The sequence below is a fragment of the Pundamilia nyererei genome, unplaced genomic scaffold, assembly GCF_000239375.1.
Source record: "Pundamilia nyererei isolate P.nyererei 1_Seehausen unplaced genomic scaffold, PunNye1.0 scaffold00059, whole genome shotgun sequence".
Taxonomy (NCBI): domain Eukaryota; kingdom Metazoa; phylum Chordata; class Actinopteri; order Cichliformes; family Cichlidae; genus Pundamilia; species Pundamilia nyererei.
In genome coordinates this window covers 3,173,573-3,198,602 of record NW_005187460.1, presented here as the reverse complement: position 1 = coordinate 3,198,602, position 25,030 = coordinate 3,173,573, and the positions used below count along the sequence as shown (strand labels likewise).

At 39.5% G+C, this 25,030-nt stretch overlaps 4 protein-coding genes across 5 annotated transcripts; 2 read left to right on the top strand and 2 right to left on the bottom strand.

The window, feature by feature from the left end:
- Positions 1–1,253: 1,253 nt before the first annotated feature.
- Positions 1,254–6,436, bottom strand: kdelr2a (KDEL endoplasmic reticulum protein retention receptor 2a). The gene is made up of 6 exons (XM_005734675.1): positions 6,234–6,436; positions 6,022–6,114; positions 3,920–4,020; positions 3,664–3,822; positions 3,295–3,547; positions 1,254–1,655 (listed from the first exon to the last, which is right to left on the bottom strand). Exons 2-6 carry the CDS (start codon positions 6,110–6,112, stop codon positions 1,621–1,623), a joined length of 639 nt encoding a protein of 212 aa, XP_005734732.1. The 5' UTR covers positions 6,113–6,114; positions 6,234–6,436; the 3' UTR covers positions 1,254–1,620.
- Positions 6,437–7,939: 1,503 nt separating this feature from the next.
- LOC102215169 (uncharacterized) lies at positions 7,940–9,269 on the top strand. The gene is made up of 6 exons (XM_005734674.2): positions 7,940–8,024; positions 8,132–8,428; positions 8,509–8,606; positions 8,708–8,755; positions 8,963–9,073; positions 9,203–9,269. Exons 1-6 carry the CDS (start codon positions 7,940–7,942, stop codon positions 9,254–9,256), a joined length of 693 nt encoding a protein of 230 aa, XP_005734731.1. The 3' UTR covers positions 9,257–9,269.
- Positions 9,270–9,556: 287 nt separating this feature from the next.
- On the bottom strand, positions 9,557–16,704 carry mfsd13al (major facilitator superfamily domain containing 13a-like). Of its 2 annotated transcripts, XM_005734673.2 has the most exons (8): positions 16,349–16,704; positions 14,691–15,005; positions 14,179–14,607; positions 13,502–13,656; positions 13,311–13,394; positions 12,720–12,863; positions 11,346–11,471; positions 9,557–9,597 (listed from the first exon to the last, which is right to left on the bottom strand). In XM_005734673.2, the coding sequence occupies exons 1-8, from the start codon at positions 16,514–16,516 to the stop codon at positions 9,588–9,590; spliced, it is 1,431 nt and encodes a 476-aa protein (XP_005734730.1). In that variant the 5' UTR covers positions 16,517–16,704; the 3' UTR covers positions 9,557–9,587. The 2 variants fall into 2 exon arrangements, with proteins under 2 accessions (XP_005734730.1, XP_005734729.1); XM_005734672.1 differs by lacking the exon at positions 9,557–9,597 and having other exon boundaries at positions 9,859–11,471.
- Positions 16,705–16,958: 254 nt separating this feature from the next.
- On the top strand, positions 16,959–24,477 carry cdr2a (cerebellar degeneration-related protein 2a). Its single transcript, XM_005734671.2, has 7 exons — positions 16,959–17,411; positions 19,446–19,558; positions 20,861–21,009; positions 21,157–21,333; positions 22,575–22,889; positions 23,050–23,326; positions 23,460–24,477. Exons 1-7 carry the CDS (start codon positions 17,129–17,131, stop codon positions 23,733–23,735), a joined length of 1,590 nt encoding a protein of 529 aa, XP_005734728.1. The 5' UTR covers positions 16,959–17,128; the 3' UTR covers positions 23,736–24,477.
- Positions 24,478–25,030: the final 553 nt, after the last annotated feature.

Here is a 25,030-nt window from a genome sequence, read left to right as displayed (position 1 = left end):
CCGGAGGTTTCTTCCTGTTAAAAGGGAGTTTTTCCTTCCCACTGTCGCCAAAGTGCTTGCTCATAGGGGGTCATATGATTGTTGGGTTTCTCTGTATCTATGAAGCGCCTTGAGGCGACTTATGTTGTGATTTGGCGCTATATAAATAAAATTGAATTGAATCTCTGGCAGTTCATCTACCTTTCTTCCTTCATTTCTTTCCTCTTGCCTCCTTCGGGACCTATTTTTTTTTCTTTCTCTGGTCATCATTCGTACCTTTGCAGATTATATATTTAACAAAAGACATTACAATTCTGATTGGAAAAAGGAAAAATAAAAATCACTCACACACACTAGATATGATTCTCATAAAATCTTTAATGGAGGTGATAACATGCAAATAAAAATAAAAAAAAAAGAATAATAAAATGAATTATTTAGGAACGCTACTATAAAAAGAAACGAGAGGCCTTTTTAGCAATGCACCCGTTGGTGACCATCGCACCTTCTTAATAACTGAGCCATACAGGTAACAACTGAGATGTGACAATGTGCTGGAGGATAAACAGGGAAGCATCCCCAGTGTGGGAAAAGTGGCTGTTAGTTTTGTCCCCATTCCCAACATTTCAGGATCCATGTAACTGGCGCGTCGCCACCGGAAGGCATTCATGAGTTTGTTGCCGGGGTGCAGTGAGAGTTTGTGCTCTGTTGGCATCTAGAAATGTGATGCAGCATTTATTCAAGACTGTGTGAAGCTACATAACAAAGAACAGTGAGCAGAAGAAAAACCGTTACCAAGCATCCTTATTCGAGACAGCCACCATTGGGAAAATACTGATACCTGCGATAAAATGATTGCTGGCATTCAAGTCATTCATTTCATGGGTTACTTCTTGAATTTAAGATCAAACCATTAATTCTGTTAAAATGTTCATTTAGAAAGCCATGTTTTACAAAATAATGAGCATGCTGGTGCAAAATTATGTTGACCTCTTTAAACATTACAGGAAAAAAAAAAACTTGATACATGTATTAGAGGATATGCATACCTTAAAAAATGCAAAAGTAAAAAGAATTTAAAAAAAAAATACTGTGAGAAACTGTGAGAACTTTATCAGGCACTCTGATACATCACTCTTTATCTCACGCTTTAATAAGACTGTACATTTTGTGCATTTCATTACCAAGTCAAACAAGGTACTTATCAAAGTCGACCACCATGGATGATGTTTTTCTTTAAAAAAAAAAAAAAAAAAAAAAAAAAAAATTTAAAAAAAACTTTAAAAAGAAAAAAAAGAAAAAGAAAAAAAAAAGCGCATACACCTCACATGTAGCGGAAAAACGCACAAAAAAAACAAAAAACCAAATCCTTTTCTCCTATTTGAACAGCAATGAAAAAAAGCTTAAGGCAAGATGCTGAACACAAAAATCCAATAGTTGATCTGGACTGATCTTTGTTCAGCTCTGGTGTTTGTTGGCATTTACCAGTTCCATCAGTAATCATCAAGAAGACTAGTGTTTTTTCCCCCCGATAGTTGGCTCTCTGTCTCAGGCGTCTTTTACTACAGGTCATGAGAATCCATGACTTCCTCTCCACACCTCCTGAGTCTGCTCGGAGTCGCCGTCTCCTTCCATGCTTTTTTACGCTGGCAGGCTCAGCTTCTTGCCTTTCAACACTGAGGGTTATAAAGTTAGACAGTCATCAGGTGAGAGCCATCTTTATTCCTGCAGCCACACGTTATTTATTCCACTATGCACTGACACTACACATGTAAGATCACTTAAAAGTGGACCATTCCTCAGTCTGTGTTCCCTCTTTGTGGCTCAAAGGCTTTGGGAAAGCTGTCTTTTAAAGATGAACCGATCACTAATGCTACAAATTAAACATTAATTTTAAAAGGAATCATTTTCATTTCCAGCAACTCTCTCTTTTGCATTCAAACAGTGTGACGTTACCTGATACAAGCTTTCATGTTAAAAAGGTTAATTGATCATTAGAAAAATCCTTTAAACAGCAAACAGAAAGATGTGTGAGCCCCCATTGTACGGGAGCAAAAGGACAAGTACATCCAAGTGTGTAGTTTTGTGCAGCAGTCACATTTGATGAATACAAGCGTGAGTTTTCAGGAAAAGCCAGAGATTTTCTGGGTGACGTCAAGCTTGTTCACAGCAGTTAAGAACGCCCTCTGGCTCTTTTGAGTTAAACTGTTCCAAGAACTATGTCCCCCGAGCAGAGAATAAAAGTTCCTCTGACGTGTTGATGAATGAAAAACACATATTTCTCATGTTCAATCCACTTGCTAATCATTTTTTATATGGATGCCTTAAATGAGAGCCCTGGTTTATTTCTGGGAAAGGACACAAACCCAGGGGGTCACAAGCTATGGGACGAGCCTGATTAAATGAGATTGGGATTGCGTCAGGAAAGGCATCCAATGTGCCAAATCAAACATGCGGATCCATCAGCTGTGATGACCTTTTAAAAAGGTCAAAAATAAGGGAGCAACTGAAAGTTCCAGATGAGGATGATAAAAAAAATCATCCAAAGTTGCCCCAATCAACAAGCTACAACTAACAACCAACAAAATGAGATCCATTTAAAAAAGGAACTTAAAAAATATCAACTAAGTTGAGTTAAAATGTAACAAACTTACAAAAAACATCAAATTTGAGTTTTAAAGATCTCTGTAGTGACAAACGAGTGTCTCCACAGATGCAGCAGTTTTCTCTAATAACGCTGTTTAAACAGTGAATTGGTGTTAATGGCTCTGAAAGCCCTTTGACAGACTGGCGAGCTGCTCGGGCTGTATCCTGCCTTTTGATTTGTGCCAGCTGGGATTTGCTCCAGCATGGGTGGGTTTTCAAAGCACTATAATTTGGCTTTGTAAAATAGAAAGAATATTAAATAATAATAAAATACAAGTTCAGTTGACGCTAACAACCATCAAACCAGCTGGGAATTTCCAAATCATTGCACAACATCTCCTTTATGCCTTTCCCGGGACACTCGATTTACAGTAAGATAAGGAGGGAATTTTGTCTTAAACAGCCATAACTTTGGAGAATTTTCTTTCAGGAAACTTGCGCTGCTGAAACGTCAGATTAGCGTAGCCTGAACTCTAGGATGAGGGTTTTCCAGGGAACAAGACACTGGATGTTTACACTCATCCCTTTCATCAAATTTAAGGAATGATTTCAGGGCCAGCGAGGGCACGAAGAGCAACTACATCAACTAAAGTGTCCCCACATATTTCACGTCTATATAAATAATAACAAATTAGCCAATATCTGAATAATATCGATGCTTAAACCCACCTTTGGTGACATAAAGATAGAAGAAGTCACAGTAGAGGACAGTCTGGACCACACCAGCCACTATGGCAATCATGTCAAAGAAGCCCTCAAAGTAGAAACGCCAGATCCAGTTGAAGAGGTAAAGGGCCCGATACAGCCCCAGGCAGAACAGGTAGTGGGTGGTGATCGTCTCAGCCTCCCCGGTCTTGCTGATCATGAAGAGCTGAGGCAGAATTGCCACCGACTCCAGGTAGATGGAGAACGTCCACAGGATCTGCAGAAGACATTTACATATTCAGGAACACAATTTTCCATTTACTCCCAAAATGTCTGGTTTGGAATAGATCATGTGCCTCACAATTTGACTGCGATACAGCAGTTTGAACTCACCTCCAGGGGAGAGAAGTCATGGTTAATGAGAACAGAAAGACCCCCGACAGGAACCACCAGGAACTCCACTCTGAAACTGTCGTGGTTTCCATCGTAGGTGGCCCTGAACTTCGCGTAGATTAGGTATACGGTGGCATATGCGCAACCGATGTAGATCAGCTGGTAAACAGCAAAGAACAGCCTGTCACTGAAGTGTTCTGGGAGAAATGGTGAAACCTATGTGAGGGTCAGGGCTGTGTGGTTGGCGGTGTCTTACCTTCATGCATGTGTTATACAGGGAGATGAAAGAGGTGAACAGATCCAAGTAACGTGTGGTGAACACAAGAGCAAACAGAATTTGGCTCTTTCCAGAGATGCCTTTAAGAAAAATATCAAGCAGAAACACAGTTTAGGCTGACATATACCTCAGCAGTTCACACAAAGCTTCACAAACAGCCTGGGCAAAACAAATCATGTTTTTTCTTTATTGAACAGTGACATCTGCTGGAAAAAAGATGAAACTCCGAAGTCTCAAGAGTTCAAAAAACAAGACCGTTTCTTTTCGTTTGGATTCATTTTAAAGGGTTAATGGAATAATGAGTGATGTCAGCCTGTCCTGATTTACCCATAGGACAGTTTTTCCCACGTATTCCAAATACATGGAGATTCGATTTTTTTTTTTTTTTAAGTGGCTGTGAATTGTCCATATCTGTGAGCATGAGTAAAACTGTTATCAGACTTCATGTCCTGTCCACATGATGCAAGAACATGATGCACCACCTCAAAACCACAATCAGGTCCTAATTCTCCAGGAATCTCAACTAGTGTTTGCTCGACATTCTTCCTGATAAACATCGGGGGTTTTCAGCAAGTGCCATCTTCACTCTCTGTGGCATGTTTGAGTTTGGCCTGTTCGGTGTGTCTTTTTGGAATCGATAATCAATCTTTCCTGAACAATGTCAAATGTTTTGATCCATGTTCTTTATATTCTTAACTGATATCACACTTTTTAGGGGTATTTTGGGTCGGTCATCGTGTGCCCTGATTTACTGGTGGCAGTGGTAAGAGACAGGCAACGTGGGGAAATAAATAAAAATAAATAAATAATAGGAGACACTCTTTATAAACAGACGTGTTTTTTCAACCAGTTTCTACCAAGCAGACAATATTCAAAATTATTGGTCATTAAAATCAATGACCTCAGATCAGAGGATGTTATATGTTAAGAGTGTATATTCAGAAAAAAAGCGAATTTTTTGTATGTTCATTGTATGTTGATGTCAGGCTGAGTGCATATTCATTGTCTTTCAATTTTTATGACAGACCAGTTCAATTAACAGCCTCTCAGATTCACTTTGAGTAATCTCTTCCTCAACACAAGTTAGATTTTCCCTTGGTTTCGTTTTATTGGGGATCTCCATAAGGAGTCGTGTAAGTGACTGTTAAGACCTATACGTTTTAATAAATCAATCAATATTTTAAACTTCCAGTACCTCCAGATTTAACACAAAGCTACATATTCTTCAGGTTTTAGCTTTTCACCCAAAACGCATGCGTCAACTTTTTTAATCAATCACAAATCTTTATCGAAAGTGGGACACAAAACCGCCCCCTTCTATGACTTATCTAGGACTTTAGATAATCATAGACTGCATCACTGCTGCCTATGTTGTTAGTTATTATTATTAATGCCTAAATTTGTATGTGAGTCTATAAGCTTAAAATGCATTTTTAAATAAGTAAAACTTTGTACAAACTCTTTTTAGCAGGTATCTACTTCCGTAGCGCTTTCTAGAACGCCACGTCAGAAGCCAGACCCAAAAAATCGAGCCCCTCACACTTAAACAGTCAAACTATCCGAGCAGGAGTAAATGGATGTGAGGTGGAGGGGGTGGTGCTGAAACGTAGAAGCAGAAACCGCAAAAAGTTATTCTAAATATATTTGTTAAAGGTTCCATTAATGTGCTTAATTGTCCAGTAAGCAGTAGGAACCCAACTGACCGCACTCAATCCACAGATCGGAGAACGATTAACGTACAAAAGGAATTCCTTCAAAGTCAACCGTTACTTTGATGTGTCTGCGTTATATTTTCCACCAACTTTAATATTTCACTGTCTAACTGCAGCAAACTTAGTAGTAGCTTGTGATGGAGATGCAGGCAGCACTTTTTAGCTGCCATCATCAGTTAGCCCATTCAGCAGCTATTAGCCGCTGCTTCAAATGAATGAAGAGGAAACGTTAGCATTGCTAGGTAGGTAGCTTAGAGGTTGCTGCCTTAAAAGATCAGATTTTTTATCGATTAACACAAGTGAAACGGAACTAGTAACATTAGAAAACCTCACTGTAGCATTTATATTAAAGCTATATCCGGTGCTCACCTGCACACGACCTGCTTTTCCATATTTTGAGTAGCAGGATGATGATAGCAGCCAGATGAGAAAGATCTCCTGTGAGCCTGAAGATGTTCATAGCTGCGAAAAGAAAAATAACAGAGACACAGCTGAGAAGCTAACGTGGACTTTGAAACGGGTCACGCTTGATCCTGCCTGGTGTGAAGGATTCTTCTGCTCAACTTGGAGGCACAACACACCGGGATTCACGGGCTTGAAAATATGGCGAGAGTGCAGGTCGACGTGGAAGGGGGCGGGACAAAACACATAGACAGATTTGCATTGGACCAGAGAATGAGTGACAGCAGGAGAGGACCCGCCCACAACAAGCACGACGCTGAGAACATGAGCCCTGGTTGAATGAGGAGGGTCATCACAGACTTGTAAACCCCATAAACCTAATAACTGGCTGTGCCATCCTTGGCAGCAAGAACTGGCTGTTGATATGATTTTCTTTTTATGAAATGCTCTCATCAAAATGTTTTTTCTGGCATATGTAAGATCAGGCTTTGTGATCTTTTTAGTCATCACTGGTTTTCTCCTCCCATGGAGGCCATTTTTGCCTGGTCTCTTTCCTATTGTTGAAGCATGAACGCTGACCTTAACTGAGCCAAATGAAGCCTTCGGTTCCTTAGATGTCATTCTGGATTCTTTTGTAACCTTGTGAATTAGTCCTCAATGCTCTTTTGGAGTAATTTTGGCTCACAGGGCACTCCTGGTAAGCTCACCAGTGTTCCAAGTTTTCTCCATTTGTTAATAACGGTCCTCACCGGGTGGTTCACTGGAGCCCCAAAGCCTCAGAAACGTTTTTTTTTTAAAACTCTTTCCAGACTGATAGATGTCTATGACTGTTCCTCACCTGTTCTTAAATTTCTTTAGATTGGGGCATGATGTGCTGGCTTTTTCGGATATTTCTACCCCACTTTACTGTGCCAGATATGAATTTCTTGAGTCAGCAGGTCTGGCAATTGTCAGGCCAAAAATATGGTTAATCACAGTTAAGTAATGATTTACAAGAGGGTGGAGGGAAGTGGCATGAGTGTCTGGCAGTACTTGCTGTCAAATTGGTCACAACCTCATAATTAGGTTAGCAGGGCAATTTCTTAGGCAGGGCTGAGTAGGTTTGGATAATAGATAAATGAAAAGAATCATTTAAAAACGTAATTCTGTTTTTACTGAGGTTGTGTTTGATTATTATGAAACGTGAAATGTGACAAATATGCAAAAAAGCTAAGAAGTCAGGAATGTGGTAAATCCTCTTTCAAGGCAGTGTAGATGCATAAATAACAAAATGTGGGCAAAATAAAATCAGCGAAAACAAAATTCATAGAATTTACTCTCTTGTGTGAGCACGATTGCTTCATACATATTTCTCCAAAACTACACATTCAGCTTTATTGACTTGCACTGAGTTATTTACTTTCCGCATAACCTTGCATGATATTATTACTGCCGGAGTCCTGTCACCAAATCTCTACACATTCTCAATAATTCAAAGTTATTGTTCTACCGTTCCTAGATTGCGCCATCATGTGTGCACAGCATGAGTTGACATTTGTGTCTACACGCAAAAATGTTGCCCATGTTGGGTAATAAGGGGTGACGGGGCTATTTGTGATTCCCCATCGCCAGTGACACCAAACCTCGCAATCCTTCATTTAAGAGCGTGAAATTGAGAGTTAAATGTACTTACACTTTAAACAGTAAATACTAGTTGTACAGTAGTTCATAATATCATGTTACCATAAACACAATAAACGCTTTGAATATATACAAATCCATTAATTGTACTGTAAAGCTGCACAATACAGGAAAATAAGAAGGAACTAGTAGACTTGAGGAAGTTCAGTCTACCACTTCCCATGTTGTCAGCCATTTAAAAAAAAAACGGCTGATACAAGGAATCATGAGATCATTCAGTGTCTTTCAAGCCGCAGACATGGACCGGTTGTTTTGGCTGTCTCTCCTGCTCGCCCACCTGTTGGTCACAGGTAAGATCATTTTCATATCTTTGCCGTCTGTAAATAATTCCTCTAGGAAATATATGTAAAAGGCTGGGTGTGATTCATATTGATTCTCTTTTGCCTGTTTATTGCAGCTGGCGAGGATACATGTCATGTCAACATATCGCAGTCAAACAACATAATCTGGAAGAAAATAGGGGAAGAAGCTGTTTTCAATTGTACAGTTATTTCCAAGTGTTCAGTAGAATTTTACTGGTTCAAAGAGAATGTCTCTCTACCGCTTCATATGAGTAAAAAGTACCAAGGAGAAGCGTCTTTTCAAATTAATTCACTTAAAGCGAGTGACAGCGGGATGTACTTCTGTGCCGCAGCAACTCAGAATGGGTGCTGCACACCGTTTGTAGGGGAGGGAGCAACTCTTGTAGTGAGAGGTAAGGACTGTTTAGAGAGAAAACTCATTTTACAGTCATTAAAATGAAGACGACGCCTTCACTTTCTTTCTTTTTTTTAGAAAATACTAAAACAGTGATGGGAAAAATCGTGTCGGTATCATTTGTCCTCTTGGCCGTCTACAGCTTGGCTATAGTGACGCTCATCATTCTAAAGAAGGTGAATCACAGACACATTTATTTTAATGTGATCTATTGTGCAAGCCGGACTGAAAGTCAGTTTGTGCTCACGTGAAATTAACCTTTCTCTTTCTGTTCTAGTATGGCTGCAATATGAACATCTGCAGAAAGACATCCAAAAACGACAAGGTCTCTCTCTTCTGTTTTAACTCATGTTTGATGAATCCATTGTTTTCAAAATAGGGAAAAGCCCACAGATGCAAAAAAAAAAAAAAAAAAAAAGAGGAACAGGAACGAACTAAACCCTCTGTAAATACCAAGGCAGAAAAAAAATCCTAACCCCCCCTCCAAAAGAAGGGCTTTATAATAGATTTTTACTCATCTTTTCCCTTATAGAAAAACGCAAATAAAAAAGTACAGTTCCAGGACGTGCTGAAAGAAATGCACAAGAAGAGAAACATGGAGAAAAACAATCAAACAGCAAGCAGAAGCTCTTCTGAAGTTGAGGTAAATGTTGTTGTTGCAGCATGTTGAGGTTAGATTTAGTCAAATAGACAGATTGTGTAACTTCTGCCGCAGGATGTCTGTACAAAATTCAATTTAACTGTTTTTGACCAAGTTTTAATATCGTTTCAGCCCTCGAGCAACGACCTGCAGCATTCTTCTGATGACATCTATCAAAATGTCTAAGCTTCATTCAATGAATTGATGAATTCAGACCTCCATCATCTTGACGGAAAGGAAATTGTAAAGCCATTAAACACCAGCTGGATGATGCTGTTGAGTCTGAGGAAACAAGCAAGTCTGCAAAGGATGCAAGTCATTTGTGCTTCTTATCTTTTCTCATGACATGAGACATAAAAACTACAAAACCAGTGTGGACCAGGCGACTATTTCCTCTCTAAACGTCAAGGCTCTTACACAACCCGCCTCTCACAAAGCATTCGAAGTTGTGTTGGTCTCCACCGCGCTTCCACAGCTTCCTTGTTGCTCATAACAACTTTTTCCAAGGATTTTATTTTCAGGACTTTCTGCAACACAAAAGGGGGATAATTAGACGATCCACATTAGAGGAATTACATCTGAATTTCACTTCTACAAAAAGCAAAATGTTACACCTTTTATTGCACGAATCATTAATCACGACGATTACTGGCAGTGAACTGACATGAAATGATAAAGCCATTTCTCATTAAAGGGGTCATGGCACTTTTTTGATAGCGCTTAATCTTTGTTATATTATTGACCAAGAATTTCTTTAAAACATTCTTAAAATCTAATCAAAAACATAAATGTACCACGGATAGATTTTTTTACCATTTTTAATTAGAAACAACACATTTATAGAATCTGATACCAAAACATAGAACAAGATACAGGACATGTCTGTATGTCAAATACAGCTTATGTTATCATAGGAAAAGAGAGGGCCTTGTTTCTCTTTAGAGAAATCACAGTAAACTTATTAGAAATTCACATTAAGGCAGTGTTTAGCATTCTGAGCCAGTTGTGAAGCATATCCCATCCCCTAAATCTCAATACATTTTACATTATAATGTCCATTCATACACTGGATTATAATCCTTAGATTAGTTTTCACCATTTACAGCCTTTATTCAAAGTCTGCATAAACTGCCCCGTTTGGGCTTCTCTCTACTGTAAACTATCAAATACAGGTGATGCGAGCCACTTGAATCATGTTTTGTTTTTTTAATCTGCATGGAGGTTATTAACCATCAGGTTTGTGACACTAACTGTCTTTTTCATCGGGTAAAATAAGGCATTTCATTAACTGGCAAAATGAAATTTTTTGTTCTTGATGAATACCTTTCATTGATCATCACTGTTGATGCCAGAGCTTGTGAGACCTGAGTTTAAGTGACAATAATTTCTGATGTTATGTGGCCACTTTATGCGTCTGCATCTGTGAAAAGCTAAATGGAGTGTTTTTACCTTTCTCTCCCTCTCCATTATATAGATGATATATAAAAGCATCATAAACAGACAAAAAAAATGAAACAAAATATTTTTTGTGTACAAAATGATCAAAAAAAATCAAAGTCGACACTTAAATGATAGTCTTCAAGAAATAACCACATGACAAGTTTTTTGTTCCAGAGATGCGAAGCTGTTAACTAAATACTTTTCTTCAAGTAGATGCTTGAGTTTGTGTTTCAGTTGACTCTTTAAGGATCGAGAATGTCTCGACTATTTGTTCTCATTGCTAAAGCAGCGATTTAACATCCAACTTCAATGTTTGCATGAGTAAAGTTCCTTTAGTTAAGTTCATTGTTTACTCAGAACCTTTTGGCCTTCCAAACACCTTATAATGTAGGATGCTGATAAGTGTAGCTGAACAGTTGGTGGGATTCTGTCATAAAAATATATCTCACAAACTAATTATAAACTAACAAACTATTATAATGCTGAATTTGTGCCCCACCCAACCCAACAACCAGTAAATGTTTAAGAATGGGAAGTAAAATACCACTTTTAAATCAAAGTAAGTGGGATAAAATCTAGATATATTTGCACCCAGATGAAAATTGCCATTTAAAACATTTACTTTTTTCCACTTCAAATATTTAAAGCCCCTTGATTTGTTTGATTTTAAGGTACTTGATGATTTACAGTTGTTCCCTGTTAAAATTTCAATATATTCACTCATTTAAATATACAAAAATACTCATTTTAAATTATTCATTTACAGATCCCAACTACAGGCAATTAAGCCAGGTTCTTTGAATACCGAGAATACTGATATTAGCCATCAATATACTTTGTGTCAACTGTGTGACTGTTGCGAATGGAAAACGGCCTCCAAGCCAGGACTTGCAGAGCAGCGACACACATGGGCACCAAGCAAACCAAGTAGAACATGGCTCTGTGGAGGCTCTCCAAGGCACTAAAAACAAGGACAAACAAAGTGTTGGTGTAGTTACATTTATTTACAGTTGAATCATCCTGACTGTCACAATGCTAATTACGGAAACTGCAAAAGCATGCCTGTGCATGTTGACTGTGACTCGTTTAAATGGTGTAAAGAGGAATCAGTGGACGTACAAAACCATAAAGATCTAAGATATTTCAAGAGTCAGTTTATGTGCAAGGAATCGCTGTGAGCCAAAAGCACTCTTCAGATTCCTCTAAACAGTTAATGACAAGGTCTTGGCTCTGAACGATGTCAATGAGAAACACTATCCCTAATATGGCCAATCGTGCTCATGGCTATGAGCACAATTTAACCACCCACTGGTTAAATGTTATGTTTACGAGGGTTGCCACTTAGAAGAAAGGTGGTCTAAAGGGAGCTTATTTTTATTTTCACGCAGTGGATCAAGTGAGGGCCTGCGATAAGATATAACAATTAATTGAAACTGTGACACATACAAATCCACTGTAGGAGAGCCCAAGAAAAAAAAACATTGTAGATGGAAAACAAATGTTTCAGTGGTTCAGATTTTAGAAAATTATATAAACAGTGACCTTAGAAAAAAAAAGGCCAAATCAGAGAGGCTGTCTCTTGAAACTGGTGTTTATTCAGTTGACTATAAAGTCGATTTTCTGCATAATAAAACTAAATAGCAACCATAGAAAAAAAATGTTGTTCTCCTTCAAATTAAATGTGCCTCTATTTAGATTATCTGACATGATAAGGGATCACAGTGGTGGATTTTTGGTGGTTTATTTTACTACTTTACAGTTTTAACTTTTTAGATTAGCTTCTTATTCTGCATTTGTTTAAAATCTAAAACACACTTTAAATCCATCAGTGTCATTACAGTTTATTGGTCAACGTTAGATTGTTGTTACATGGTGCTATTGTTTTATACAGGATGGATTATCTACATTTCAATAGAAAAACGGGTTATTTATACTATAATGGGATAAACGGCCCCAGGCTTAAAGCTGAATAGTAACTGAACGCTTTGGAAAACGTACTACATTAAACATAGGTATCAGCAGCTGCAGCAACTAAGGCCCTCTTATTTTTTCCTCAGGTTTTTAGTGTTTACTGTACAGCAAGTTATGACACAAAGTATTAACAGACAGACTTAGGACACATGTCATAGATTTATGGGTATAATCCTAAAACCAGCTCCAAAAACATTTGCGCCCATTAAGTCAACAAGTAGCAAGAAACTCTCTGTACCTCGGATCTGAATCCTTTGTGACATCCTTCAGCTGTTCGTACCCAAAGTGGTTCAGGATATTTAACACTATCATAGGAGCCAGAGACTGAGCTGGCTTTGTGAACAGTGCATTTGTTCCAAACACCATGGAAGAGAGAGGGGAACTACAGGAGGCGAGGAAGAGAAGAAAACGCATCATCACACATTAAATCATAAACTTGTTTCATTGTGTGTTAGTACACAGATTTGTGAGTGCTTAAATGAAATAATGTTGCATATTTTCCTAGTTTATGTAGTAAAATCACGAGGTTTTAAAACAATGCTGTAGCAGCCAGAGTTAATGAAGTGGTTTATATTTGAATCTGAGGAATGACTGAATTAGTCATTTGTGCTGACGTTCATATTTATAGTCATGATAGTGACACAAGTCAAGGGGATGGCAGGGTTATACTAATAATACTAATAATATTCCCATCAAACTCAGCTGTTCTTTGTTACATATAACTGACAGAAATAGTGCACAAGGTAAATGTCTCGGCTGATTAAAATTTTGGCTTTGTCGGTATGACATAAAGGACAGTGGTGTCCAAACTGTCGACTGTGTTTCTTACCTGCGCTTGTATTTCTGCAGGTCAGTGTCAATAATGTCAGCCAAAGGCAACCCAAAAAGACTGAAGGAGGCCTGAATTATAACCCTGTATAAAACATAGAAACCGAAAAAAAATAAAATCAATGCAGTATAGTAAAAGAAAAAAAATCATTTTACATATCAAGACAAACAAGCCCAGCAGTAACTTCTTACATGTTAATGGTGAGGAAAAATGCCATGAAATAGTAGTGCTGAGGACCAATTGCTAGCATGACAGCTGCCATTCCAGCCTCCACATAGAAGATGAAGAGGATGATCCTGTAGTAGCCATGCCTATGCAGCAGACTCTGAGAGCTCAGCACTAAAAGCTAAAATGAGGACAGTCAGGAACAAGACATTGGGTTAGGCAAAGCAGATGATTAAAAAGCTGCAAGTATTTTAAAACCCTTTCCTTTTCGGTGCTTTCAGGTGTTTATTTAGACCTCTGACATTTGAGCAAGGTGGAGAGTTGGCAGCCGAATAGCTCTATTTATGAACTATGTGGTAAACGAATATAAATAAATGGTTTTAAGTAGTTATTGCAAATATTTCTGCCCAAAATACTACAAAAACTGTCCATTTAACATTGTCTATATCCCCTGTATTTCAACCTTGTTCCAAATTGAGAACTGAAAACTGGCACCGCCTGAGTACGGATTTCAAATTTTCCAAGCTTACCAATTCCTTTATCAGTGCAGTCAGCAGTAAATATCAACTGAAAATGATCTTTGTACCTCACTGTTCAGGACCTGTGACTGTAATGGACTAAAGCAATCAGTGTGGTATTTTAAAGCATTTATTCTAATCTTTATGGGGAAAAAAACTAAAACACTAACACTGTGGGACGATACCTGTGGACAGATGAATGCTGCTCCATACATGATGCTCTTTGCCAATGATGGAAGCACATCTGGAGGAATCAGGTGCTCAGTAAATATCATGGTAAAATTATTAAAGAAGGCCAGCATGAACACCTGGAAGAAGTTCATTAGTACAAATAGCTGAAAGTCCCTGTTGGTCAGGATTTGCCATGTCAACGTTTTCAACGTGGAGAAGGAGCATGCCAATGGATGCGAAGTCTGATCAACAGACGCGGGAGCATCTGATTGAGATGCTTTATTGTCAAAGCGGCTCTCGCTGTGGAAGCCTGTGTAGAGCATGCAGCCACAGCTCAGGATAGCAATCAGCACAGCGAATGCCTGAAAGGCCAAGAAGTCTTCCATGTTGTTGGAAACCACACCACAGAAGAGGACACTGGATGAGCCAATGAGAGAAGCCACCTGGGAAATAAATAAGAAGGGATATGAAAAGAATGACGTGCTTAGGTACATAGAGAGAAGAGACGTCAGGATGAAGGGCCTACCTGGTTGTACTTTATGAGTCTAAGTCTGTTCTGATGATGGCTGGAAATCTCTGCAAACAAGGCACATTGTGCCAACAGCACAAAAGTTAGCATGCCATCGAAAGCACACAGCGCTACCGTCAAGTGTAAACCACTCAACCAGTCGCCAGGGGCGTAGGAACGCCATGGGAACCAGGCTAAAAGAAAAGCTAGCGAGTAGAGGGGAGCGCCGTACAGGATGGAGAGACGTCGCTGAGAGCAGCAGGGTACCCTGGAGTTATCTTGCAGGTAACCAAAGAGAGGGTCATTAACTGCATTCCACACCATGTACACCACCTGTGGATAGGAAGCATGTAAAAGTGTTAATAAAAACAACAACAAGGAAATCTGTCAGAAATTTAAAAAAAAAGAAGAAGTAAACTTTAAAGTAAATAAATAACACAGGAACTTTACTGCCATTTAATTGTTTATCCATTGGTTAATCACTTATGAACTTGTATTATGTATGACAATGTTGGAGGTTTTTATCATCAGGAAAAGCTGTAAAACTTATGAAAAAAAGAGTTAAGCCCAAAACCTATGCCGTTCTTTGCATTTTCCACATCTATCCCTTGGTCCATATCAAAGTCTTTACCAAGCCGATCCTTGTCTTTGTGACTCCTGCTAGTCCTCCTTTTTCATTATTCCACCCATTTTGTGCGACATATCAGTACCACTGGGCGCAAAACTGCCTCACAGCATAATGCTACCACCACCATGTCCAAAGCTGATGGAGCATTCTTAAGATTGAAAGCCTCAACTTTACTTCTCAAAAATTCCTTGCCACTGTGTCCAAATAACTCCATTTTTTTTGCCTTGTTTGACCAGGTTAGGATTAAATCTTTCTTTTTGGCTTGTCCATGTGAGCAGCTGCAGATTTCAGTCTAACTTGAAGATGCAGACTTTGGGGGAGGGGCTTTCTATCTCGGTTGACACACTTGCAGTCCATGGCGATGTAAAACTCACTTCACTCTGGACGGTGACGCTGGTGCTCCAGCAGTTTCCAGTTCACAGTAGCCTTCAGCTTTGGTGGTTTTCGAGCTTTTCCTGAACATCATAACCCATTTCCTATCATCTGAGAGTGACAGTTGGGGTGTTCTTCTAGACCTCTGCAAATTGCATTTGAATAACTTGTTTAAACTGATGATCTTGGAATTTGCATTTGTTTAGAAATGTTTCCAAGAGACCTTCCCATCCTGTGTAAATCAGCAGTTTTCCTGCTTAAATATTCACTCAGCTCTCTGGACTTTCCCATTGTTCTAGGTATTTGTTATTCCACTGAGTGCCATCAAGCAAACCTTTTTATAGTGGTAGAGAGAAACTACAATTACTATTCAATCATAATCAGTAATCGTTAGGTTACTAAAAGAAGTCATTCCTGGGCATGCATGTTAGACATCGACATCGGCTTATATTAGCCCTCTTGACTGCAACTGAATCACTTCACAGATACTGAAGTGATTTTATGAAGATAGAAATTCCATAGAAATTCTTATGGGTAATCTTTTCTTTTTGATGCTTTGAAGAATTCAGAAGCCAGTTGTTTTTTTTTTATTTTAAGCAACCGGCTCTTTAAATTGTACTCTACAACTGTGCAACTCACAGAGTATTGGTCAAGAAGGACAGGTCAACATACTCACTTGTGATTGGTGAAACGCTCCTTCGGATATCTTGTACCTATTCAGGAAGAGTTTCACATAGTAGAAGCTGAACATATTGTTTATCATGCTAGACCCCAGAGTGGTCATGGCATAAGCCAGCGCTGCAGGGTTCACCCCAAAGTTTATCAGGTGTCGGAAGACATTCATTGTTCCGGTCTGGAAACGCTCGAGACAGGTTTCACCTTCACGCCCACGAGAGCTTAACCAAGTTAAATGTGTCTTTAAACGAGCAAGGAGCGAGGAGGAGTTGTTGTTGTCACCTGCAGCACCGGTTTTACAACGCTACTGCTGTTTAGCATTGCTAACGATACTGCTGTAAGAATAGCAAAATTCCACAGGGCAAAAAAAAAAAAAAAAAAAAAAAAAGAGTCTGGTAATGAGACGGATATTGTTCCTGTTCACTAATTCCCATGAATGTACACTTGTTAGGAAGTAACACTTGCTAAATATTTACCCAAGCATTGTAAAAAAACATAAAATCTACCCCAACGAAGCTGTTTTAGAGTCACCAACGGGCGGGACTTCAGGATAAGAAACACGATCTGATTGGGCATAAAAAGTTCCTTCCTTATATTTACTGCTTCGTAATTCGTCAATACAAATCTCCGTCAGGCAACGTGGGACGTTACGACAGTGAAACCTGATTTTATAATATTTAACTGTCATTCCTTATTGTAACTTTATTTAACTGTGCATAAGGATAAAAAACAAGTAAAGTGTGTTCAGTGCGTTTTTTAATGAATCGATTAAATTTCGTATATGCTCTTTCTGCCTCCTGCCGGATGCTGGGGTGATTTGCCACGTTGCTGTAGACAACAGACTTTAAAGCCTCTCACACACCGGGGACGATGTGAGTTACGTTTGACCACTCGAGGCGGTGGACTGCGGTCAGCTTCTAGCCGTCAAACTCGAGTGTGTGGGGCTTCTGTCGGGTGGAGTTTTGGGTCACCCCTCGGTTTGAAAATGCTAACCGACATGATTTTGGAGGAAGAATTTGAGAAGAATGGAGAGTCTTGGTACAACCAGCAAGAGCTCGAACACGGTAAGAGCCGCTCATCCCTGAGGTCGCACCCTAACTCTGTGTCTGTGTGGGCAGGTTGTGTTACTCCAGTTTTATGTTTTATTTTAAATGAGTAAATTAATGAGCGTTACTGCTACTGTCTGCCTATTGTAGCTATTTTTTTTAGTTAAGTTTCAGTTAGTCTCCAGAGTGAGTTTGCTTATTAAAGTTGCGTTTTTATATAGTTATGCTATTTTTATGCTAGGTTAAGTGTTAAATTAGTTGGTAGAGGTAATATTTAACACATCCAGAATAGGTATTAGTAATGTAAACACAACTCATTGTAAAACTGACTCACAGCCATGAGGATGTCTCAATAAACTTCTGCATCAGGGCCTCCTCATGCTTGTTGATCACTTCAAATTGACCAACACTAACACTAAACCTAAAACCTAAACCTAAACCTAAAACACTAGTTTTAGGTTTGTTCAAAAATATACTTGAAATTATTTTACTATTAGCTGAAGTGTTATCACTAATGTTAGTTGTAAGAGCCTTAGGAAAAACAGTGAGAAAAGCCCCTAAATAAGAGCTCACAGATTAAATTGAAATTGAAGTCCTTGTGGCACAGACCCACAATAGGCATGCAATCCACATGAGGTCTCCTACACAGCCAGGATTTCCTGAGGCTGTCACCGGTCCCCCTGTGTTTATTGTTTTCAGACTAACATGACCCCTGTCTGTGCTTCTAAGCGAGCCACACAGATCATCTAACCAATATCACTGTGAATAAGAAGGAGTAAGGAAGAGGAAGCTGTGACACTGAACATAATTATGTGTGTGGTGTGGCTGATCTGTGAATGTGTTGTTTACATTGTTTGCATTGTTATATGAATGCAACCAGAGTTGGGTTATAATTTAGTGATGTGAAATGGCCAGATAGTTGAAAATAGATGACTGACCAACCAATTAAAGTTTATTTGTAATTTATATCCTAAAATAAAGTAGATTTTCCTTTTGGGATGAGGAAAGTCATGCTGCCCATCTTACAAGTATATTTTATCACATCCATCCATCTGTCCAGTCTCTTATGCTTGTTCAATTTCAGGGGTTGCACAGGGCAGAGGCACACCCTGGACAGGTCTCCAGTCTATCCCAGGGCTAAAAAAAAAAAAACAACAACTACTAACTGAGAATTGTAGGAAAACTTTGCTGCCTTCACTGGCAGCAGGCGGGAAGAATGACTTCCTGTAGCATTCCTCAGTGGGCATGGATAACAACAAAAATGCTTAGCATTTACACGAAGAGATTTAGGAAGAAATGTATGCCACTTCATCTCCTCCACCAACTTTATGGGCTTCAGAGTAGGATTTAAGATTATTAGGTAGTTCACTTGTTTATTTTACGTTTGTTCCCCACAAAACGCTACTTTGTAATCCTGCTGGTGTACGCACTGTTAGTTCTGATTGCACACGCTTAACCTAGAAGATGTAGAAATAAAAGTGTGTATGTAAAACGTGTGCAGTGAACACAAAAACGTGTCAAAAGTACATGAGCATTGCACAAAAATGGAAAGGATAAATGTCCTTTGAGTAGCTACTTTTTAAATTTATACTTTGAGTACACTTCAGCCTCTGTGCTTTTTTTGCTTTTACGTAAGTAAAGAGGTTGCATCAGTACTTCAGCTTCTGCCAGGCCCTTTTCAAACACAATTTCCTGTCCTTCTTGAATGAAAAATGTGTTAATTTTGCCATCTCTGTTAGTGACATTTAAAGTTTATCTTGGCTTGGTTTAATTGCATTTTTATTCCCTGCACTTAGTAGTCCCACAAAAGACCAGCTTCACATGGCTGGCCAAGATCCAGTACTCATGAGAATTTAGTAGGGGAAAGGGGTCACAAGGCATGCCTTAGATTCCTCGGTGAGGGACAATGAGTTGTTGTTGTGGGTGGCACTGGCGCAAGGCTACGCTTACACACTTGCCTAATTCTTTCAGCTGTCTGTATTCGGGCACTGAGTCCATTCTGAAACTTGTGTTTGCGTGTTTTACTTGACTCCTTTTTTTTTTTTTGTACAGATCTTCATTTGGCAGCAGAGCTGGGGAAAACCCTCCTCGACAGAAACCATGACTTGGAGCAGGCCCTGCAGCAGATGTACTCCACCAACCAGGAGCAGCTGCAGGAAATCGAGGTGATAAATTTTAGGAAGGAACTAATCTGAGTTTTTGAGGCTCAATATGTGCTCCAGAATTTCGTCTGTCAGTGTATGCAGATTCTGGTTGATTTTTACGTGAATGAGTCCATGATTAGAGGTCACTCATTGAGAAAAGTCCATGCTGAGACATGTGAAAAGCTGTCCGACTGGAAAGTCATTGTGAAATTGGCACAGCTGAAAATAGGTTGGAGTAAAAGCTAATCCCACCCAGTCTGATCTAATAAGCCTTTGGCAAGGAGCAGATCATTTGTCTACCTAATTATTTGAAGACTTTCACTGGTTTTCCAGTAACAGAATACCACTGTTTTACTTGGACACTGTTCCTGGTTTTGATTTTGTGTTAGAGTCAATAAAATTTTGTTTTTGTATTCTAAAAATAATAAACATCCAATAGCAGAGAGACTCATATTTTAGTTCTAAGACATAGCGCATGCGTAAACTGCTGATGATCTGAGTTGGAGGACATGGCACTTAGAAGGTCAGCACACATAAGAGCCTTAATTTGTTTACGTCTTCGGTGTAAGGATTTCTAGAGGTTGTTTTGGTAATCCCAATACATCTCTTTGACCCACATTGTACTGGCTACCCGCCTTTCCAGTCTCAGAGGTGTGCTTTTGTTTCATGAAACTACAAAAGATCTGGAGAAATGCTTGCCAAAGAAAACTGTCACGAGTCCAGTCTAGCATTTTGAAAAGCCAAGTGCTGATGCTGATGTCATCGGTTGACCTATTGATGAAGCTGGTCGGCAGACAAATACAGGTTACAGGCCTGTATTGCACACTCAGCATGGTGTGCAATATGTCCTTAAAAGAAATTGAGAAAACTTGGCAAAAGAAGTGGCAGCCTTAAAAGAAGCACTAACAGCAGATAAACATGATCTGAAAGTCATGTCCTTAAGAAATGAGAGGGGGGGAAGCAAGAACCTCACACAGACCTCGAGAGATGCATCTGACCCTTCAGTTGATCCATGTGCTGTTTAATAAAGCTCTATTATAAATTGTCTCAGTGGAAAGGTGGCTGTCTAAAGGCCATTAATACAGAAGAGAAACAGGGAGAACTGAATGGGAAATCAGTGGCAACAGGTCTTAACTGTCTTAGTTTGCTGTATTTCCCATTTTCCTAGTAGAATGTAAAGAAACTCGTTGAGTGGTATGAGTAGGAACTTGGAACATTAAATTCTTCCTTGATTTTTAAGTTGGGACATGGAAAAATTTAAGGAGTGGTGCTACTCCAACTTGAAATTATTATTATTATTATTTTCCCTCTCTTCTATACCAGTACTTAACCAAGCAAGTGGAGCTGCTGCGTCAGATGAATGACCAGCATGCCAAAGTGTATGAGCAGCTAGACATGGCCGCCAGGGATCTGGAGCAAGGCAATCAGAGGCTGGTGCAGGACAACCGCATGGCCCAACACAAGATCCAAAGGTCAGTCTACCAGCTATTTGTGAATTACCCTTTCAAATTGTGTTTTAAATAATTATCCACCCAGTCAGCTTCCAATAAAAAAAATATACCACGTTAACATGTTGTCGGGTGTTTGTTTTTTTTGGGTTTTTTTTGGTTTACCTTCAGTTTAACTGAGACTATCGAAGCGCTTCAGACCCTCATGGAGGACCTGCAGGCCCAAGTCGGGGAACTAAAGACTGCAGAAGCAGAGCGAAATAAGAGAGAGCTGGCAGAGCAGAGGCGCAGCCTTGGAGCACAGAGCGTGTCCTGTCTTAAAGAGCTGTATGACTTGCACCATGACAGGTACTATTTTCATCATCCACATTTAGCAACACAATGCTAATAGCTCATCTTTAGAGGAACTGTTTTCACAGAGGAAATGGTGTGGTAAACTGTACCTAGCATTGTGGATTAAAGACAGTGAGTTGTCTCGGTACTCTTGATCAATGACAAATGAAACATGGCCTCAAATTATCTGGCAACACCAAGAAATATGATTCATCGTCTTTCTTCCTTGACATGAAAGCAAAGAAGAAAAGGGAAGCTGAAAGCATCTCAACACTGAGAGCTGGGGTCCGTTTTCTCATGCTGTGGTACCTTCAGTACGCTGCTGTCTCATGTCACGTATGCTGACTTGACATCTTCAGGTCACCCAGAGAGCTTACTTTAGCTATAATCCATGAGGGAGGGAAGCTAATCCTCCCCCATTGTCACTGTTTACTTATGCGGCTGCTGCATCTCACGTCACTTTTTTGGTGTATTTTGTAGAACTGTCGCCTTTAAAAATTTTGAACGATCTGTCTAGAAATTAATTTAATGGTTTAGGTGTAGTGGACTTTAAATGACATTGAAAAGAATTATGTAATATTAATGCATTAAAAATTACAATAAAGATTCTTCTCAGACTGCTTAGAGACCCAAGTAACCTCTGCCAAGAGGACAGGGAAATTTACTCTCTGCTGCTAATAAAGCTTAAGTGCTCGAAGTGTATGGTAGTAATTCAACTCAGAGCTTCTCTGAACTAGATTTTGAGGACACAGTTTTATTGAAAAAGTCAAAATAGTAACGGGAGTTCTGCAGATTCTTAGTCTTTGGGTATTAAATTTTGTTGAGAAATGTAAGGTCATAAAATGTCTTTGTTGTAAAAGGACGTTAAATTAAAAACCTTAGAAGCAAAAACGACTCAGACCTGTCCTAATGTTTAATTAAATTAATATGGCAATATCTAGTTTGCATTATGAAGTTGTTTTTTTTTTTTTATTATTATCGTCTTTTAAATATTTTATAATTTCCTACACTATCAAATTGGACCTTTTAAGAAGAATGAAAAATCACTTTCACCATGATAAACATTTCATTCTCACATTGTAAGAGAGTTTGTTAGTGTCTGAGTCCAACCATGTTAGATCCAGTTCAAAGAATATTTCAGTAACGCTGGCAGCACTTATCACTTCAGGATATTCTCAACAACTCACCTCAGTATTGCTTTTGTTACTTGTTCTCTCAAAGTGATGCTCTAATAAGCTCTTTAATCACTGCCTAAGGTATCAAGCCAATGGCAGTCACCTTGTGGATGGACTCTGGTCACCTTATGGCTCGTTTCAAGACCGAAAAAAGCAACCAGACCCAGAGGAGGAGAACGCTGCTCTCCAGCGCTCCATCCAAACGCTTCAAAGCCAGATAGCTGCTGAGCGGAGCTGCAGGGAGGCTGCAGAGCGGGAATTGGAGTTGACAGCAAGGGAAAACAGCACCCTGGAACAGCAGCTGGTCCAGCTGTCAGGCTACCAGGCCAGACAAAAGGAGCTGGAGGCCGAAGTAGAACAGCTGCAGCTTCTGTGGCGCGCCGACTGCACCAAAAGGTTGATGATGATGATGATGTTATGCATGGAGAAGATTCAAACACTGAAATTATTTTAGCTCTATTTCTGATATTGCTGTTGACATTCAGCCAAAGTGTGTAATTTTATTATTTTATATTTTTTAAATGCGCGTGTTCCCCTTCACTCTCACCCTTGTCAGGAAACCTGACGAGCTGCTGGTGCCTGACACCGTATTCTTTGCCTCGGAGGACAAGCCCTACCCAGAGCACAGCAAGCCAGAGGAGAAGACTGAAACTGTCGAGGAGCAGAGCAGATACGGCCGACAGAGGTGCAACAGTGACAGCGTGTTGAAGGCAACAAACCCAGATGAAATTCTCCGTAGTCACGAGCAGCTATGTATACGTCGAGCCGAGGCTGTGAAAAAGAGGGGCATCTCTCTGCTCAATGAGGTGGATGCACAGTACAGCGCACTGCAGGTGGTGTATCTGTGGCACAGAGCATTCCTAAAAAAATATCTTCTAAGTCAGAATGTTTGATGCAAAAGTTAATTTTTTTTTGTTCTGTTTGAAAGCTGAAGAAAGATTTTCCTAAAATATGTTTGTTTTCCAGGTGAAATACGATGAGCTGTTACAGCGATGCCAGCAAGCCTCAGATGAGCTCAGCCACAAAGCCGTCCAGACATCCAGCAGTCCCTTTGCCAGCGGCCGCTCCCGCCGCCGCCTGTCCAGCTCTGCAGCTCTGTCTGATCTGTCCGTGCTTCTTGAAGACGGCCAGCAGCCGGAGTACAAGGCTCTCTTCAAGGAGATCTTCACCTGCATCCAAAAGACCAAAGAGGACCTCAGCGGAAACGAACAACCGGTCAGGGACGATGAATCCTCCAACTGAATGTTATTCATCTCAATATGACTTGCTCTCTGTTACACTGTTCAGAGGGTGCAGGTGCTGTAAATGCTTTCAGGCCCTCAAAGTCTTAGACATGCCTGTTGCGTCCTTATCAAAAATTAAGTGGCAAAAAGTAGCTAGATGTATTATATTTGTTGTGAGAAATATTTATAGTTGGATCAATGAACAAAAAGCACGTTTTCACATGCAGACTGACTTCAAAATCCAAAAGTATTACGTCCGCCTGCAATAGTATTCAGTTTTTTCTTTTTTGTAATGGCTGCCCCGTGACCACTGGGCCCTTTGGTGTTTGGAAGAGAGAGGCACATGTAAGGGTGTTACGCTGTGTTACAGTGTTTGATAAGATGGCGGTTGAGTCAGAGTTGTGTAAACTGAGAAGTTGGACTGTTGTAATATTGGAAGTCTAAGGAGTTTAATTGTTAGTGTAAGTAGGTTTTTGGAAGTTGGCATTAGTTGGCTCACCAGTGGTGGTTCGGTGGCACACTAAGAGCAAAACGTACAGTAAGTGGACACTGGAAAACGAGTGTGTTAACACCAGAAAGACACAGAAAGGCTCTGCACTTTTCATGACTGAGTTCAGTTTTATTTATTTAATAACAAAAGATTAGAGATGATTAAATGTTTATTTATTTTTCTGAGAAAATTTAATCAAAGTGAAACTTCATGTACAATGCGGTGCTTCTTCTATGGTGGAAACACAAAATTAAACAAAGCATAAAAAAAAAAAAAATCAATGTTGTCTTTAGTTTTTTTTTTTTCTCCCTTTGGACCATTTCTTCCTATGTGGCTGTTTTTACTATTTTGTGTGTGTGTGTGTGTCTTTGCTAATGGTGTCAATTAGCAAAGTAAATCATTTCAGGAAAAAAGATGATGCTTCCTCCACACACACAGTTCATTGTTACCTACATCAATCCAGCCATTTCTCTCCGTACCATTTCATTTTCACTTGGTGTAGTTTTTCCACACAGACGTCTGCTGCCTGCTATCTGATGGCTTTGTGAGGTTACCACGTGTATGTCTTGCTAAGACCTGTCCCTTAGGGCAAGCATGGTATGCAAACCTCTTGTTAGGAGGTGCACAGAAAAAAAAGATTATATATATATTTTTTTTCTTTTTTTAAAAAAGGTGCAGACTGTTTTGCAGCATGCTGCTTTTTTTTTTTTTTTGCTTTTTTTTTTCTTCATACATCTAAGAGATGGCATCACTGCATTGCTTTTGAGCAGATATGTTTCAACCTGTTCTTCATTTCAGTGCATAATTGTGAGCTATCAGCAGAT